The following is a 20373-nucleotide window of genomic DNA, read 5'->3' as shown; positions in this document are numbered from 1 at the left end:
ACTGATCAGAAAAAGTATAATTGAGGCATGTATGCAAGGCCTACATATTAGTTGTGCATGGATAACTGGGTTAGCAGGGAAAGCTAAGCGTAACAAGCTAAGCGTAACATTATAATAACTTGTCTGTCATGGTGTTTACTCTGTGTTGACAGACTCACTGACTGTCACTTCTCAGACACGTTATGTGAAGTGTTGGCTTCAGTTCTCAGCTCAAACTCCTCACATCTGGTAGAGCTGGATCTGAATGAATGTTATGGCCTGACGGATTCAGGAGTGAAACTGCTCTCTGCTGGACTGGGGAATCCACAATGTAAACTGGAGACTCTGAGGTCAGTGTTCCTTTACTTGATCAGTGAGTGATAACTGTTCAGTAAAATCCATGTGTTTCTAATATCATAATGGACCTTCATTTAGTGACTTCTATTTTGATTGCAGTTGCTGTGGCTTTGGGTTTAATCAGCAAAGGTTGCTGGGATACCTGTTTAGTTTATGGTTTGGTGACATTGCAGGTGCCAGATCTCTGCTCATATTATTTCATCCTTTATTTTACTTCTACCCTGAAGTTGTGTAGCTCGCTCTAATTAATTGTGTCCATGGATAAATGTTTTACCCCGGCCTTGACTGCTCCTGTTATCAGCTTTAAATCCAAATCAGCGGAGGGACGTTGGAGACTGGGCCCAGTTGTAGAGTGCTGCAGAAAGGCTCTGTAAATACTCATGTGTTGGTGCTTTCAAGACAACTGAGGTCTCAAAAAAAACAAGGTCAAATCATGACGTCAGTGATGTTCAGGTCGGGAAAGTCAGAGCTCTAGAAAGTTCTAGGAGTTTCCGACATGGAATTCTGAGTTGAAAGACCGTTCAAATAGCTTTTCCCCTGTCGGCGCGAGTTTTTTTTGTCCCCCGAGTTACCAGTTGTCTTGAACGCACCGAAGTCGGAATTCTGAGATTCCCGAGTTCAGACTTCCCTGCTGGAAGCGTCTTGTTTGAAGTGTTGCAATCAAGTGAAAGTGACAAAGATTTGTGGTGACTGTTAGGACAAGGGATAACAGCTAAATGAGATCCAACTGTTGCTTAAAGATGCACACAATTCTGTAAGCACGAGCGAGGCCACAAATGATGTGTCCAATAACTGACAATAATATACTATTTTTGACCGCTGTCATATTGACACATATTCATTATGCCATTATTGGTTTTGTGTTGATTTTCACTATTCACAAGCACGCTTGGCGCCTATATTCCAAGCCACAAGCTGTCACCAAGCTAAGAACCCTGGGACCGCACACCTCCCTCTGCAACTTGATCCTGGACTTCCTGACTGGCCGACCTAGGTAGTGATGGTAGGTCACATCACCTCAACCACGCCAACCCTCAACACGGGGCCCCACAGGGCTTAGCCCCGCTCCTGTACTCCCTGGTCTCAAAGATGGCTGCCTTGCTTCTGGCTCCTAAGCAACTTTGTTGTGTATTATTAGCCCAGAACGTTCTTTTGCATCATCACATACAGACGGAAATAACTTTTGGATATCATAGAGGTGGTTACTCACCAACATTTCAACCAGGAATACGACTTTCCTGAAATGTATCCTTTGTTCGTACCTTCCAAGGCTATTGAACTTATCCCAGAGGCTGCTCCAAGACGCCGCCGGTGGAGAAGTATTCGGAGTAGACTTTTAGTCCGACTCAGGAGGTGTGCACGCCATCCACGGCGTCCAAGTATATTAATCGGTAATGTTCAGTCCCTGGACAATAAAGAAGACGAGCTCAGGGTGAGAATCTCCTTCCAGAGATACATCAGGGACTGTAACATACTCTGTTTCACAGAATCGTGGCTCTCTCCAGATATACTGTCTCCGTCCATACAGCCAGCTGGGTTCTCAGTATATCGTGCAGATAGAAATAAAGAACTCTCCGGGGAAAAGAAGAAAGGAGGAGGTGTATGTTTCATGATTAACTACTCATGGTTTGATTGTGATAACGTACAGGAACTCAAGTAATTTTGTTCACCCGACCTAGAATACCTCACAATCAAATGCCAACCCCATTACATCACGAGATAATTTTCTTTGGTTATCGTCACAGCCGTGTATATTCCCCCTCAAGCTGATACCACGACGGCTATCAAGGAACTACGCTGGATACTGAGACTGCATTTATTGTAGCTGGGGACTTTAATAAAGCAAATCTTTGGAAAACACTTCAGAAGTTTTATCAACACATCGCCAGCAGTACTCGCACTTGTAAAAATTTCAACCATTGTTACTCTCCCTTCAGGGATGGCTACAAGGCCCTCCCCAACCCTCCCTTCGGGAAAATCAGATCACGACTCCATTTTCTATAGTCAGAACGGGTACTCAAACAGGAAGTACCCGTGCTAAGGTCTATTCAACGCTGGTTTGATCAATCGGAATCCATGCTTCAAGAATGTTTTGATCACGTGGACTGGGACATTTTCTGGATTGGCTCTGAGAATAACACGGTGACTGAGTTAATCAGGAAATGTATAGGGGATGTTGTTCCCACTGTGACGATTAAAACCTATCCAAACCAAAACCCAGGGACAGATGGCAGTATTTGCGCAAAACTGAAAGCACGACCCACTGCGTTTAACCACTGCAAGGTGACTGGGAATATGATTGAATGCAAACAGCCCAATTAGGCCCTCCATAAGGCAATCAAACAGGCAAAACATCAGTACAGAGAGAAAGTGGTGTCGCAATTCAACGGCTCACACTCAAGACGTATGTGGCAGGATCTCCAGACAGTCACTGATTTATAAAGGGAAAACCAGCCACGTCACGGACACCAACGTCTTGCTCCGAGACAAACTAAACACCTTCTTTTCCCACTTTGAGGATAACACAGTGGCTTTAACACGTGCCGCTCCCAAGGACTGTGAGCTCTCGTTCTCTTTGGCCAACGGGAGTAAGACATTTTAAGCGTGTTAACCCTCGCAAGGGTGACGACCCAGACGGCATCCCTAGTCGCGTCTTCAGAGCATGCACAGACCAGCTGGCTCGACTGTTTACGGACATGTTTACCCTCTCCCTATCCCAGTCTACTGTCCCCACTTGCTTCAAGATGTCCACCTTTGTTCCTGTACCCAAGAAAGTGAAGGTAACTGAACTAAATGACTATTGCCCCATAGCACTCACTTCTCTCACCATGAAGTTCTTTGAGAGGCTAGTTAAGGATCATATCACCTTTACCTTACCTGACACCATAGACCCACTTCAATTTGCTTACCGCCCCAATAGATCCACAGACGATGCAATCGCCATTGCACTGCACACTGCCCTTTCCCATCTGGACAAGAAGAATACCTATGTAAGAAAGCTGTTCATTGACTATAGCCCAGCCTCATTAATCTCGGGCCCTGAGTCTGAACCCCGCTCTGTGCAACTGGGTCCTGGACTTCCTGACGGGCCGAACCCAGGTGGTGAAGGTTGGCAACAAAACCTCCACTACGCTGATGCTCAACACAGGGGCTCCACAAGGGTGCATGCTCAGCCCCCTTGTGTACTCCCTGTTCACCCTTGACTGCATGGCCACGCACGCCTTCAACTCAATCAAGTTTGCAGACGACACAACAGTGGTAGGCCTGATTACCAACAATGACGAGACAGCCTACAGGGAGGAGGTGAGGGCCTTGGCGGAGTGGTGGCAGGAAAATAACCTCTCCCTCAACGTCAAGAAATTAAGGAGCTGTTCGTGGACTTCAGGAGACAGCACACCCCCATCCACATCGACGGTGTGGTGAAGAACGCGCAACAGTGCCTCTTCAACCTCAGGAGGCTGAAGAAATTTGACTTGGCCCCTAGACCCTCACAAACTTTTACAGATGCACCATTGAGAGCATCCTGTCGGGCTGTATCACTGCCTGGTACACCAACTGCAATAACGGCAGGGCTCTCCAGAGGGTGATGTGGTCTGCCCAAAGCATCACCAGGAGCCAACTGCCTGCCCTCCAGGACATCTACAGCACCCGGTGTCACAGGAAGGCAAAGAAGATCATCAAGGACCTCAGCCACGGCCTGTTCACTCCGATATCATCCAGAAGGCGAGGTCAGTACAGGTTCATCAAAGCCAGCACAGAAGCTGTTTTTCAGTTTCTCTATCTGAAGGCCATCAGACTGTTAAATAGCCATCACTAGCTGACATCCACCCAGTACCCTAACCAGAACTTAGTCAGTCACTAGCCGGGTACACAGTTACTCATCCATGCACCTTGGAGGGTGCTGCCATATGTACATAGATATGGAACACTCGTCACTTTAATAATGGAACACTCGTCACTTTAATAATGGAACACTCGTCACTTTAATAATGGAACACTCGTCACTTTAATAATGGAACACTCGTAACTTTAATAATGGAACACTCGTCACTTTAGTTATGTTTACATACTGTTTTACCCATTTAATATAAATGTACTGTATTTTAGTCAAGTGCGGTTGAAGAGGCACTGTTATGTGTTCTTCACCACATCGTCTATGTGGGTGGACCAGTTCAGATTGTCAGTGATATGTACGCTGAGTAACTTGAAGCTTTTCACCTAATCCACTGCGTTCCTTCAAATCCTCAAAACGTTAAACAGCTGCACCATTGAGAGCATCTTGACTGGCTGCATCACTGCCTGTTATGGCAGCCCTCAATCACATGGCGCTACAGAGGGTGGTACGGACAGCCCAGTACATCACTGGGGCCGAGCTCTCTGCCATCCAGGACCTCTATATCAGGCGGTGTGAAAGGAAGGCCTGGAAAGACTCCAGCCACCCAAGCCATGGACTGTTCTCTCTGTTTTCCGCATGGCAAGTCTTATCGGTACATCAAGTCTGACACCAACAAGCTCCTTAACAGCTTCTATCCCCAAGCTATGAGACTACTAAATAGCTAACAAATGGATACACAGACTATCTGAGATGCCCCTTGTATTTATTTTTACACTGTCTCTTTGTACACTCTCAGACACACTCACACACACTGACACTCCAACACACACAAACATAACATGTGTAGCGTTGCTATAATAAGCTGGTTACCAACGTAATTAGAGCAGAAAAAATACATGTTTTGTAATACCTGTGGTATACAGTCTGATATACCACAGCGGTCAGCCAATCAGCATTCAGGGCTGGAACCACCCAGTTTATTTGTATATATATTACTACCGTTCAAAAGTTTGGGGTCATCTTAGAAACGTACTTGTTTTTGAAAGACAGCAAATTTTTTGGTTGACGTTGCCACTGATGTTTTGTGGGTACTATTTATTGAAGCTGCCATTTGAGGACTTGTGGTACATCTGTTTCTCAAACTAGACACTCTAATGTACTTGTCCTCTTGCTCAGTTGTGCACCGGGGCCTCCCACTCCTCTTTCTATTCTGGTTAGAGCCAGTTTGCACTGTTCCTTGAAGGGAGTAGTACACAGCATTGTACGAAATCTTCAGTTTCTTGGCAATTTCTCGAATGGAATAGCATTAATTTCTCAGAACAAGAATAGACTGACGAGTTTCAGAAGAAAGGTCTTTGTTTCTGGCCATTTTGAGCCTGTAATTGAACCCACAAATGCTGATGCTCCAGATACTCAACTAGTCTAAAGAAGGACAGTTGTATTGCTTCTTTAATGAGCACAACAGTTTTCAGCTGTGCTAACATAATTGCAAAAGGGTTTTCTAATGATCAATTAGCCTTTTAAAATGATAAACTTGGATTAGCTAACACAATGTGCCATTGGAAGACAGGAGTGATGGTTGCTGATAATGGGCCTCTGTACGCCTATGTAGATATTCCATAAGAAATCTGCCGTTTCTCTGGCTACAATAGTCATTTACAATATTGACAACGTCTACACTATATTTCTGATCAATTCAATATTATTTTAATGGACAAGAAATGTGCTTTTCTTTCAAAAACAAGAACATTTCTAAGTGACCCACAACTGTTGAACGGTAGTGTATATCTACATCTATCATTCCAGTCTCCCTGCTCATAAATATGGAACTGACCCTGTACATAGCTTCTTCTTTTCTTGTGTTCTTCTTCTCTTATTTTAATTTCTCGTGTGTTTATTGATGACTGCATTGTTGGGTTTAGGACTTGCAGAAAGGTATCTCCCTGTACTTGTACACGTGACATTGAACACTACTGATATTTTCAGACATTTTTTTCACTGACCGCATGCCTTTATCTTTGGGTATTATTATTTGTTTTGTCGTTATAAAAGTTAGCTGCACATGCTTCTGTGTTTCATAGTTGTAACAAAGCTACTCTATGAATAAAATAGATTTTACACATACAATTCTGTGATATATTGTAACATAAGCTAATGAAAAAGTAGGTTTTCTAATGTTACCTAACACCTTCATAAACACAACCAAATGACATTGGCACGAAGGGGGGTCCAATGAGGCTTTTGTAGTTAAATGGATTTATTAGACTGGTGGCTATTGGTACTCCTCGAGACCCGGATATTAACCCATAGGGTTGTTTTTACTGTCAGGGTGCTTTGAGGATGAAATGCTCAGAATGCTTTTGTCTTTGATATTTGTCTGAACGTACTGCTAGAGTGTAAAATACACATATTTAAGAAAAGTCCGGGACAGGTGTTTCAGTGTTTTGATTGAAATGACATTTAAAATGGTAAGATTAACCGTCTTGGCGGCTCTAGTGTTAATCAGGCTTAGGCTGCATCAGGTTAGAATTTTAATGGCGATCAAAGCTCTACTTAAATCCAGACATATCTATACACTTTATATGCTTTAGAATGACACTTCCGGTTTTGTTGGGAAAGACTGGGTTACCTGGGAGAGAATGTCTATATTTTCGGTATGGAACATTTGTAAAATACAGGGGAAATATTCAACCCTGGTTCTGGTGTTCCGAGATGATCTTTATAAGAAAAACAGTTTCGTTGGCGGACTAGATTGTCTATCAGCTGAAAACTTTTGAACAAATGATAATACAAACTGATCAAATACAGTTGCAAAATCTAGCCATGTATTCACGTTGTAAACATTAGTCGTGCACTGGTAAATGTGTAAGGAATGAAAGCTAAATATACCGTTATAATACAATGAGAGACAGGTTGTATTTCCTCTGTGTTGACAGACTCACTGACTGTGAACTCACAGACACATCCTGTGAAGTGTTGGTCCCAGCTCTCAGTTCAAACCCCTCACACCTGAGAGAGCTGGATCTGAGTAACAATGACCTGAAGGATTCAGGAGTGAAGCTGCTCTCTGCTGGACTGGGGAATCCCCACTGTAAACTAGAGACTCTGAGGTCAGTATTCCTGTATTTGGTCAACAAGTGATAACCTTTAATTAGATCCACATATAATGGTTTTATATTTTAATGTTTACTCTGTGTTCATAGACTCGGTGGTTGTAAACTCATAGAAGCATCTTGTGAAGTGTTGGCTTCAGTTCTCAGTTCAAACCCCTCACACCTGAGAGAGCTGGACCTGAGTAACAATGACCTGAAGGATTCAGGAGTGAAGCTGCTCTCTGCTGGACTGGGGAATCCCCACTGTAAACTGGAGACTCTGAGGTCAGTATTCCTGTAGTTGGTCAACAAGTGGTAACTGTTCACCAGATCCACATGTTTTTTAAGGACTGAAATACACAATTCAATGTAAATCTGACACCTCACCATCTGACTTTTGACTGACAGTATATATATATATACAGATGAAGACTTTACTGTAGCTACAGTGTATTTGGAAAGTATTCAGACCCCTTAACTTTTTACACAATTTGTTAGATTGCAGCCGTAATCTACAATGGATTAAATAGTGTTTTCCCCTCATCAATCTACACACAATATCCCATAATGACGAAGCAAAAACAAGTTTCGATTTTTTTTGCAAATGTATAAAAAAAAAAAACTGAAATATCACATTTACATAAGTATTCAGACCCTTTACTCAGTACTTTGTTGAAGCACCTTTGGCAGCGATTACAGCCTCGAGTCTTCTTGGGTATGACGCTACAAGCTTGGCACACCTGTATATGGGGAGTTTCTCCCATTCTTCTCAGGTTGGATGGGGAGCAACGCTGCACAGCTATTTTCAGGTCTCTCCAGAGATGTTTGATCGGGTTCAAGTCCGGGTGGCGGGGCCACTCAAGGACATTTAGAGACTTGTCCCAAAGCCGCTCATGCGTTGTCTTGGCTGTGTGCTTAGGTTCGCTGTTCTGTTGGAAGATGAACCGTCGCCCCAGTCTGAAGTCCTGAGCGCTCTGGGGCAGGTTTTCACGTGATGCTTGGCATTCAGGCCAAAGAGTTCAATCTTGCTTTCATCTTGTTTCTCATGGTCTGAGTCCTTTAGGTTCCTTTTGGCAAACTTCAAGGGGCCTGGATACTTTCCGAAGATACTTTTTTATTTTTTTTAGCTGAAACTTTATATTTTCAAAGAATAGCAGTGTGATTTTGAAATCATGTTTAACTCTCTGCAGCTTGTCGCTCTGTGGAGTCGAAGAGGAAGGCTGTGCTTCTCTGGTCTCAGCTCTGAGGTCAAACCCTTCACACCTGAGAGAGCTGGACCTGAGCTACAATCACCCAGGAGACTCAGGAGTCAGACTGCTCTCTGCTGGACTGGAGGATCCACACTGCAGACTGGAGAAACTCAAGTATGTAGAGGGTTTGTTTTAATCTGTGTTGATGATTGACATACTGTAATAGAGCTTGAGACCACCTGAGTGGAGAGACAGGTACTGTTGATCAGAGTAGCATAGTACTATCACCATCTTTGTATTAAACAGTATGGGCCGGCGTCAGAGGTCTGAACACACCAACACACAAACCACAACCTGAGAAAAACATTTAGATACAGTACTTTATTAGAAAGTTTATTACAAAGTTTAAGTTCATAGGATAACGTGGATAATATGTGAGGTGGCCTACAAAGTGTATGTAGTCTGTGATTCAACCTGAGCATCAGTAGGCTATGTGATTCAACCTGAGCATCAGTAGGCTATGTGATTCAACCTGAGCATCAGTAGGCTATGGGATTCAACCTGAGCATCAGTAGGCTATGGGATTCAACCTGAGCATCAGTAGGCTATGGGATTCAACCTGAGCATCAGTAGGCTATGGGATTCAACCTGAGCATCAGTAGGCTATGGGATTCAACCTGAGCATCAGTAGGCTATGGGATTCAACCTGAGCATCAGTAGGCTATGGGATTCAACCTGAGCATCAGTAGACTATGTGATTCAACCTGAGCATCGGTAGGCTATGTGATTCAACCTGAGCATCGGTAGGCTATGTGATTCAACCTGAGCATCGGTAGGCTATGTTATTCAACCTGAGCATCAGTAGGCTATGTTATTCAACCTGAGCATCAGTATGTATCAGGAATAAATAAGCTCTGGTATAATGATAGACTATGTGGATTAACAAATTCTGTGGTATAATGATAGGCTGTGTGGATTAACAAATTCTGTGGTATAATGATAGGCTGTGTGGATTAACAAATTCTGTGGTATAATGATAGGCTATGAGAATCGTTACGCACTAGAAGGTGATACGTTGCACAAACGTGATCCTCTGCAAACATGTGAATTCACTGCTAACAGGGACCATTAGCCCAGTACACACCATGGTGATCCAGTCATATAGGACCCAGCCCACTTTAAGACCCACAGTCTGCAACCGCTTTGCTCTAGTTCAGGCTAATTATTTAAGTCGGATACAAAAGAACATGCTACAGCAAGCAGCCTGCTCTATTCCGAAGGTGTAGGGGAGAGGATGAGCACCTCTTAAAACCCAACTATTTGATCTGGTCCCCCAAATTCCCCCTCACTACCTGCCTTTATCCCTGGCAGCTCTACCCAGCAGCGAATGACAACCTCCCCCCATTAGAGTGAGTGCAATACAGAGACTTGTAGGTTATGGGACCCAACGCTCATCAAAGCACCAGCTCCCCTCAGTCATCTGCCTGAACTCTCTGCCTTATAACAGCTTCTCAGAGACCCAGGCGGAGGTGGCAAGGAGGCACAGGCAGAGAGCAATTACTTCATGATTTGGTGAAATCATTCCTTGCGAGCTGTAATCACAGCTTCACCACAATACTGAGTTTGGGTTGGCTATGATAATTGATAGTTATCAGGTTATGATACTTGATAGTTATCAGGTTATGATACTTGATAGTTATCAGGTTATGATACTTGATAGTTATCAGGTTATGATACTTGATAGTTATCAGGTTATGATACTTGATAGTTATCAGGTTATGATACTTGATAGTTATCAGGTTATGATACTTGATAGTTATCAGGTTATGATACTTGATAGTTATCAGGTTATGATACTTGATAGTTATCAGGTTATGATACTTGATAGTTATCAGGTTAGTTATGATAATTGATCGTTACCAGGTTAGTTATGATAATTGATAGTTATCAGGTTAGTTATGAAAGTTGATAGTTATCAGGTTATGATAATTAATAGTTATCAGGTTAGGTATGATAATTGATAGTTACCAGGTTAGTTATGATAATTGATAGTTATCAGGTTAGTTATGATAATTGATAGTTATCAGGATATGGAAATTGATCGTTACCAGGTTAGTTATGATAATTGATAGTTATCAGGATAGTTATGATAATTGATAGTTATCAAGTTATGCTAATTGATAGTTATCAGGTTATGATAATTAATAGTTATCAGGTTAGTTATGATAATTGATAGTTATCAGGTTATGATAATTGATCGTTACCAGGTTAGTTAGGATAATTGATAGTTATCAGGTTATGATAATTGATCGTTACCAGGTTAGTTATGATAATTGATAGTTATCAGGTTATGATAATTGATAGGTATTAGGTTATGATAATTGATAGTTACCAGGTTAGTTATGATAATTGATAGTTATCAGGTTAGTTATGAAAGTTGATAGTTATCAGGTTATGATAATTAATAGTTATCAGGTTAGGTATGATAATTGATAGTTACCAGGTTAGTTATGATAATTGATAGTTATCAGGTTAGTTATGATAATTGATAGTTATCAGGTTAGTTATGATAATTGATAGTTATCAGGTTAGTTATAATGATTGATAGTTATCAGGTTAGGTATGATAATTAATAGTTATCAGGTTAGTTATGATACTTGACATGTACTGTGAGCCAGACATACTTTACTTACCACCACATGGACAATGTGATATGCTGACCGTCTGTGTGTGTGAGGCAGAGAGATTTACTGCCTGTTCTCCTGCTCCCCTTACAGTGTGGAACCTGGTGGAGTGTACACAATCAAACCTTGGCCTAGAAAATGTGAGTGTTGACTGATGTGAAGAATTAGCTTGTTATTACTCAGTATTATTTCAAGTAAGGGGTTAGAAAATTACTAAATATTTTTTCAGAGCTTGATTGATAGGTAATGTATGCATGTGTGGTTACCCTAATAGGACTTCACTCTGTGGTTATATTTTGCAGTGTGTCTGTTTTATATCATTCAGCAAGTCTTAAATACTCTTTGTTTGGTCCTTTAATACCTGGAAACATTAACATTCTGATGTGGTCCTTTAATACCTGGAAACATTAACATTCTGATGTGGTCCTTTAATACCTGGAAACATTAACATTCTGATGTGATATGAAGATGATTTGTAATATCCCTGGTCTTCTCCATCAGATGCCTGTGATCTCACACTGGACCCAAACACAGTAAACATAAAGCTCTCTCTGTCTGAGGAGAACAGAAAGGTGACACGTATCGAAGAGGCTCAGCCGTATCCTGATCACCCAGAGAGATTTGTGGACTGTGAACAGGTGCTGTGTAGAGAGGGTCTGACTGGACTCTGTTACTGGGAGGCAGAGAGGAGTGGGATAGGGGCTGATATAGGAGTGACATATAAAGGAATCAGCAGGAGAGAAGGAGGGGATGAGGACTGTGTGCTTGGACAGAATGACAAGTCCTGGAGTCTGAGCTGCTTTAACAACCGTTACACTGCCTGGCACAATGATAATTACACTGACATAGCCGTCCCCTCCTCCAGCTCCCACAGAGTAGGAGTGTATCTGGACTGGCCAGCCGGCACTCTGTCCTTCTATAGAGCCTCCTCTGACACACTGACCCACCTGCACACATTCCACACCACATTCACTGAGCCCCTCTATCCAGGGTTTCAGCTTTGGGATGACTCCTCTTCAGTGTCTCTGTGTCAGGTGGTCCCTGTGTCAGGTGGTCCTTGTGTCAAACACATGATGTTTCACTCTAATCCTGGATATGTTCAGTAAGACACTGGAACAAGAATTGATATGAACTCTCTAGTCATGAGTTAACAGATGATTATTATATCTAAATATTCATGATTATACACAACTGAAGTTGATAGACGTAAAATAGTAATGAATAGAATGTATCACCACTGTTGTTAAAATTTCTCATTTAGACATCATTGATCGTGCTGTTATTGCTTTTTCAAGTTTGTAAATATTCCTGTCTGTCAAATTGTTGACAAAACAATCCTGCTTCTGTATAAATACAATTCCACTGAATGAAATGTACATGTGACAGACTAATAAAGTTAATCAACCAGATGAAAGAAGTGCAGTTCTCAATGTTTTATTTTTAATAAGAATATCACATTTAAATCAATGGAGGCTCCTCAGAGGAGGAAGGGGAGGACCATCCTCCTCCAGTGAACTTCATACAAATAAAAATGGTAAAACATTTAAATGATATAATTTTTAGGCAAAACTATACTAAATATATTCACGTCACCCCCAAAAATATTAAAACACACTGTTTTGCAATGAAGGTCAACAGTAGCCTCAACGGCACTCTGTAGGGTGGCACCATGGTGTAGCCGGAGGACAGCTACCTTCCGTCCTCCTCTGGGTACATTGACTTCAATACAAAACCTAGGAGGCTCATGGTTCTCACCGCCTTCAGTAGACTTACACAGTAATTATGACAACTTCCAGAGGACGTCTTCCAACCTTTCAGAGCTCTTGCAACATGGACATGTTGTCCACCCAATCAAAGGATCAGAGAATTGATCTAGTACTGAAAGCATAAGCTACAGCAAGCTACCACTACAGTGCATAAAATGTGGTGAGTAGTTGACTCAAAGAGAAAGACAATAGTTAAACAGTTTTGAACAAATGTTATTTCTTCCAAAATGATGGAGAAGCTAGAGAGATTGTCTTTTTTTTCACTTTCAGTTTCACTTACTTCGCTAGCAAATGCAGCTAGCTACACTAGTTTAGCCTACTCAAACACTGTTGATAAAACAGTTACTGGAGACAGGAGATCAAGTTGAGACATAGGACGAGGTGTATAATTGTCAGTTTATTCAAGTGTAAAGATATCTGGCAATTCGTGAAGCACGGCCCCTTTCTGTCTGACTCATAAGGAATCGTCGGAAGAGGGGGCGCTAAACGTATTGTACAGCTTTATATATGCATTGAATGAAGTAGGTTGATCTGGTAGTCTGGCCTTCTGATTGGTCGATCTGGGTCGTGGGTAGTCCTGTTCAGGCCTGGTGTCGACGTTCTATTGGTTCTTAACATAGTTCTTTGTCTTGAGTTCCAACCTTGAATATAGTGTGTGTGGGGTTGTGTGTGTGTGGGGTTGTTTTAGCAGGGGCCTGTTCATGGGGGAGGGGAGTGTGTGTGGGTCTGTGGTTATTATAAGGGTACGAAGAGTGGGGGTATAGTGGGGGATGGGTGCATGTTGTGTCAAGTATAGCTAGTGTTGAGAAGTTGTTAAAACAAGTTACCAATATCTATTACAATTTCTTACAACACCCTGCTAAAACAGAGGGATGCTATGTTAGCTAGCTGGCTATGACTATCCAACACAGCACTGGAACTCTTCCAAGGTAAGCTTTTGGTTTCACAAATGTTTTGCCATCGGGTCCCTCCGGCGTAACCTCTTACTGACTGTCCAATGTAATGTTACTTCATGATTGTAGCAGGTTTACTAACTCGTTAGTTCTATTCGCTATGTTGACAATGATGTTACTTTAGCTAATATGGTGACAACGATGTCGGCTGTGTGTAGCGTTTATGATATGGTTTGGCTTGGAAAGTTTTTTTTGCCTGGTCACATACAGCTGATGTGTTGTACATTGAAGTCCACAAGCAAAGGGAAAAGGTGAGAGGAGGGGAGCACATAGATGCGAGAAGGAATACAACATGGCTGCTGTGAAAGTGAACTGTGTTTACGCGTGATCATGGGTGTATTCATTCCGCCGATTCTGTTGAAACATTTTTTTAACAGAAGCAAACGGAATAAAACGGGGATAAACATAGGGGATAAACATACCTGAATTTGTCCAATATATATTTATTTTGTTGCAATTGTTGGACTAATGATTACACCCTATATCGGCTAAATGCTGGCAAGAGTGTGCAAGGCAGTATTGAATGTGTCACTGTCTGTCAGCTCATTTTTCTCTCAACCTGTGTGCACCTACATTGTAAACTTCATTCATAGGCTACGTTGTAGCAACCTCATGATGCGTATCAAATCAAACTTTATTTGTCACATGCGTCGAATACAACATGTGTTGACCTTACCGTGAAATGCTTACTTACAAGCCCGTAACCAACAGTGCATTTCAAGAAAGAGTTAAGAAATTATTTACCAAATAAAGTAAAATAACACAATAGAATAACAATAACGAGGCTGTATACAGGGGGTACCGGTACCAAGTCAATGTGGAGGCTGTATACAGGGGGTACCGGTACCAAGTCAATGTGGAGGCTGTATACAGGGGGTACTGGTACCAAGTCAATGTGCGGGGGTACAGGTTAGTCCAGGTCATTTGTACAGCCCCGTTATAAGGAAAATTTGAGTATCATGTATTAGCCTAAACCTACAGTTGAAGTTAGAAGTTTTCATACACCTTAGCCAAATACATTTAAACTCCGTTTTTCACAATTCCTGACATATAATCCTAGTAAAAATGCCTTGTTTTAGGTCAGTTAGGATCACCACTTTATTTTAAGAGAATGTGAAATGTCAGAATAATAGTTGAGAGAATGATTTATTTCAGCTGTTATTTCTTTTATCACATTCCCAGTGGGTCAGAAGTTTACATACACTCAATTAGTATTTGGTAGCATTGACTTTAAATTGTTAATTTAGGTCATACGTTTCGGGTAGCCTTCCACAAGCTTCCCACAATAAGTTGGGTGAATTTTGGCCCGTTCCTCCTGACAGAGCTGGTGTAACTGAGTCAGGTTTGTAGGCCTCCTTGCTCGCACACACTTTTTCAGTTCTGCCCACAAATTTTCTATGGGATTGAGGTCAGGGCTTTGTGATGGTTACTCCAATACCTTGACTTTGTTGTCCTTAAGCCATTTTTCCACAACTTTGGAAGTATGCTTGGGGTCATTGTCCATTTGGAAGACCCATGTGCGACTAAGCTTTAACTTCCTGACTGATATCTTGAGATGTTGCTTCAACTCCCTCATGATGCCATCTATTTTGTGAAGTGCACCAGTCCCTCCTGCAGCAAAGCACCCTCACAACATGAAGCTGCCACCCCATGTGCTTCACGGTTGGGATGGTGTTCTTCGGCTTGCAAGCGATTTTGGAGGTTATGTGGATATAGATACTTTTGTATCTGTTTCCTCCAGCATCTTCACAAGGTCCTAGGTTTACAGTTGTCTTGTTGTTCTGGGATTGATTTGTACTTTTCTCACCAAAGTACGTTCATCTCTAGGAGACAGAGCTCGTCGCCTGCCTGAGGGGTATGACGGCTGCGTGGTCCCATGGTGTTTATAATTGCGTACTATTGTTTGTACAGATGAACGTGGTACCTTCAGGCTTTTGCAAATTGCTCCCAAGGATGAACCAGACTTGTGGAGGTCTACAATTTTTTTTCTGAGGTCTTGGCTGATTTCTTTTGATTTTCCTATGATGTTAAGCAAAGAGGCACTGAGTTTGAAGGTAGGCCTTGAAATACATCCACAGGTACACCTCCAATTGACTCAAATTATGTCAATTAGCCTATCAGAAGCTTCTAAAGCCATGACATCATTTTCTGGAATTTTCCAAGCTGTTTAAAGGCACAGTCAACTTAGTGTATGTAAACTTCTGACCCACTGGAATTGTGATACAGTGAATTATAAGGGAAGTAATCTGTCCGTAAACAATTGTTGGAAAAATGACTTGTGTCACGCACAAAGTAGATGTCCTGACCGACTTGCCAAAACTATAGTTTGTTAACAAGAAATTTGTGGAGTGGTTGAAAAAACGAGTTTTAATGACTCCAACCTAAGTGCATATAAACTTCCGACTTGAAATGTATAGCTGTTACATTGAACGGGTGAATGGAATATGAATGACAGTCATCCAATATGCTGTAATAGAAATAAGGCCAAGCTCATGAAACAAAAATGTGTCCTCCCAAATCTTAAATGGCACTGACCACCACTGATTGAAATACATGGAGTAACACACACATACACCACTTTGGGCCAGTCTATTCCTGTAAATAGCTACCATGTTAAAATATATACACTGAGTGTTCAAAACATTAAGAACACCTTCCTAATATTGAGTAGCGCCCTTTGCCCTCAGAACAGCCTCAATTCGTCAGGCCATGGACTCTACATGGTGTTGAAAACGTTCCACAGGGATGCTGACTCATGTTGACTCCAATGCTTCCTATAGTTGTGTCAAGTTGGCTGGATGTCCTTTGGGTGGGGGACCATTCCTGTTACACACAGGAAACTGTTGATTGTGGAATAACCCAGCAGCGTTGCAGTTCTTCACACACTCAAACCGGTGCACCTGGCACCTACTACATATCCCCTGCAAAGGCACTTCAATATTTTGTCTTGCCAATGTGTCACTTATCTCAAGGCTTAAAAATCCTTCTTTAACCTGTCTCCTCCTCTTCATCTACTACACTGATTGAAGTGGATTTAACAGGTGACATCAATAAGGGATCATAGCCTATGTTACATGTGTACACTACTCAACCATTTAAACATGTTTAGTGTTGGAGTGACAGTTTAAACTGGACCACATGACCACAATGATGTCACCTGTAGTTGTTGTTGGACCACATGACCACAATGATGTCACCTGTAGTTGTTGTTGGACCACATGACCACAATGATGTCACCTGTAGTTGTTGTTGGACCACATGACCACAATGATGTCACCTGTAGTTGTTGTTGAACCACATGACCACAATGATGTCACCTGTAGTTGTTGTTGAACCACATGACCACAATGATGTCACCTGTAGTTGTTGTTGGACCACATGACCACAATGATGTCACCTGTAGTTGTTGTTGAACCACATGACCACAATGATGTCACCTGTAGTTGTTGTTGGACCACATGACCACAATGATGTCACCTGTAGTTGTTGTTGGACCACAATGATGTCACCTGTAGTTGTTGTTGGACCACAATGATGTCACCTGTAGTTGTTGTTGGACCACATGACGTCACCTGTAGTTGTTGTTGGACCACAATGATGTCACCTGTAGTTGTTGTTGGACCACATGACCACAATAACGTCACCTGTAGTTGTTGTTGGACCACATGACCACAATGATGTCACCTGTAGTTGTTGTAAGCTGCATATCATACACTGTACATTTTAAGTACTATTATTTAAAATGGTCAAGGGCTTTATGGATGGATTTTAATGCCTATCATATGCCATGTAAAGTGTTAACATGCAATTTCTGTGACAAAAGCCCGAAATGACGGAATGTCAAAGATCATGGGTATTTGATGGAGCTCTCTCTGTCTGTCAGTCTCTAATACCAGTTGTCAGTAAAGAACTGTTAGTCCGAAACTGAAAGTAACCCCTATAGAACTGTGTGAGGATACCACTAGGTGGACCCCTATAGAACTCTGTGAGGATACCACTAGGTGGACCCCTATAGAACTGTGTGGATACCACTAGATGGACCCCTATAGAACTGTGTGGATACCACTAGGTGGACCCCTATAGAACTCTGTGAGGATACCACTAGGTGGACCCCTATAGAACTCTGTGAGGATACCACTAGATGGACCCCTATAGAACTGTGTGGATACCACTAGGTGGACCCCTATAGAACTCTGTGAGGATACCACTAGGTGGACCCCTATAGAACTCTGTGAGGATACCACTAGGTGGACCCCTATAGAACTCTGGGCAGGGGAACTCTGTGTGGACCCCTATAGAACTGTGTGGATACCACTAGGTGGACCCCTATAGAACTCTGTGAGGATACCACTAGGTGGACCCCTATAGAACTCTGGGCAGGGGAACTCTGTGTGGACCCCTATAGAACTGTGTGGATACCACTAGGTGGACCCCTATAGAACTCTGTGAGGATACCACTAGGTGGACCCCTATAGAACTCTGGGCAGGGGAACTCTGTGTGGACCCCTATAGAACTCTGTGAGGATACCACTAGGTGGACCCCTATAGAACTCTGTGTGGATACCACTAGGTGGACCCCTATAGAACTCTGTGAGGATACCACTAGGTGGACCCCTATAGAACTCTGTGAGGATACCACTAGGTGGACCCCTATAGAACTCTGTGAGGATACCACTAGGTGGACCCCTATAGAACTCTGTGAGGATACCACTAGGTGGACCCCTATAGAACTCTGTGTGGATACCACTAGGTGGACCCCTATAGAACTCTGTGAGGATACCACTAGGTGGACCCCTACAGAACTCTGTGAGGATACCACTAGGTGGACCCCTATAGAACTCTGTGAGGATACCACTAGGTGGACCCCTATAGAACTCTGTGAGGATACCACTAGGTGGACCCCTACAGAACTCTGTGTGGACACCACTAGGTGGACCCCTATAGAACTGTGTGGATACCACTAGGTGGAGGCAGAGTGTCACTGTCACACCATGATGTATTACCACAACTTCAAGTTGTTGTTGAAATGGAATGGAATAGTCCCAAAGGTTTAATGATCAGTGGAAATAAAGTTCACCTCAAATAATTAAAATGACGAGACCTTTACCCAAGTCTGGTATGAAGCTATGATTTCAGGGCATTCAGAACATTCAATTAGATTTTCAGAGAGTAAGGTAGAGCTAACCTGAAACAGGATACTTTTATCCTCATTGAAATGGGCATTGTGTTTTTCCCCTTTTGTGTAAAATGTTTAATCCCTACTGTAACTATGGCAACTAGGACCAGGCATAATGAATTACTGTGTTGTTGTGTGTCTCTACAGCTGAACAACATGATGGAGGACCAGACATACTGAATTACTGTGTTGTTGTGTGTCTCTTAAGCTGAACAACATGATGGAGGACCAGACATACTGAATTACTGTGTTGTTGTGTGTCTCTACAGCTGAACAACATGATGGAGGACCAGACATACTGAATTACTGTGTTGTTGTGTGTCTCTACAGCTGAACAACATGATGGAGGACCAGACATACTGAATTACTGTGTTGTTGTGTCTCTACAGCTGAACAACATGATGGAGGACCAGACATACTGAATTACTGTGTTGTTGTGTGTCTCTACAGCTGAACAACATGATGGAGGACCAGACATACTGAATTACTGTGTTGTTGTGTCTCTACAGCTGAACAACATGATGGAGGACCAGACATACTGAATTACTGTGTTGTTGTGTGTCTCTACAGCTGAACAACATGATGGAGGACCAGACATACTGAATTACTGTGTTGTTGTGTGTCTCTACAGCTGAACAACTCTTTCCATGATGGTCTTGTCATCGAACCATCCCAGAAGGCCAAGGCCTCTTCTGCACACAACAGGATGCACAATAGCGTCAATAAAATCCTGCAATAAAACCCACTAAATATAATTCTAGTGAATCCCTTGTCCTTCCAGGTGTTAGACTATTTAACAGTGAGTCATAGGTGTTCTCTGAAACTGGTCCTGGAGAGAGCTACTGTGCTGTGCCTTCTGGTGCATGCTAACATGCGCCCTTTGTCCTGATCTTGCCCACATTCTGATTGTGCCCACATTTTTAGACAGGTGTAGACGATTAAAAAACACATTGTGATCTGATTGTGATCCGATCTGCGTGACCACATGTAGGTAGCCAGGCACGCTTTGTCTGAGTATTAATCAAGTGTAAACACATCTGGATGGTAATTTAAATCTTCATTATACTGGCCTCGAAAATCATTGACAGATAGCACCATTGCCTTATATAGCATCAGTAATGACTTTCGCCATCAGCTGGAAGACGGTGTCCCCTTTTCTCAGCAGAGGAAGAGAGAGCGGAGGAACAATGGACATGTCTGAGTATCCTTAGCATGCTACATACTTAAACTGCCTACTCATTTCGGCGTTTGATCTAGTAGAATTCACTTTTCTTTTCTGACTCACGTGTTTGACAACAGCTGATAATCAGGTAATTTAAGGCGTACCAGCCAGCGCGAATG

At 42.4% G+C, this 20373-nt stretch overlaps 1 protein-coding gene across 1 annotated transcript in view; it reads left to right on the top strand.

The window, feature by feature from the left end:
- LOC129867639 (NACHT, LRR and PYD domains-containing protein 12-like) overlaps positions 1-12554 on the top strand; it is a 29318-nt gene extending 16764 nt beyond the window's left edge. Inside the window, exons 4-9 of the mRNA XM_055941184.1 lie at positions 153-329; positions 7108-7281; positions 7375-7548; positions 8454-8627; positions 11231-11277; positions 11639-12554. Coding sequence (XP_055797159.1) covers positions 153-329; positions 7108-7281; positions 7375-7548; positions 8454-8627; positions 11231-11277; positions 11639-12243 — 1351 coding nt within the window. The 3' untranslated portion in view covers positions 12244-12554. The remainder of the gene's footprint in view (positions 1-152; positions 330-7107; positions 7282-7374; positions 7549-8453; positions 8628-11230; positions 11278-11638) is intronic.
- Positions 12555-20373: the final 7819 nt, after the last annotated feature.

This window comes from Salvelinus fontinalis, chromosome 2 (genome assembly GCF_029448725.1).
Source record: "Salvelinus fontinalis isolate EN_2023a chromosome 2, ASM2944872v1, whole genome shotgun sequence".
In the NCBI taxonomy this organism is placed as follows: Eukaryota; Metazoa; Chordata; class Actinopteri; order Salmoniformes; family Salmonidae; genus Salvelinus; species Salvelinus fontinalis.
The sequence above is the reverse complement of the archived record's forward strand: the minus strand, read 5'-3'. Positions and strand labels throughout refer to the sequence as shown.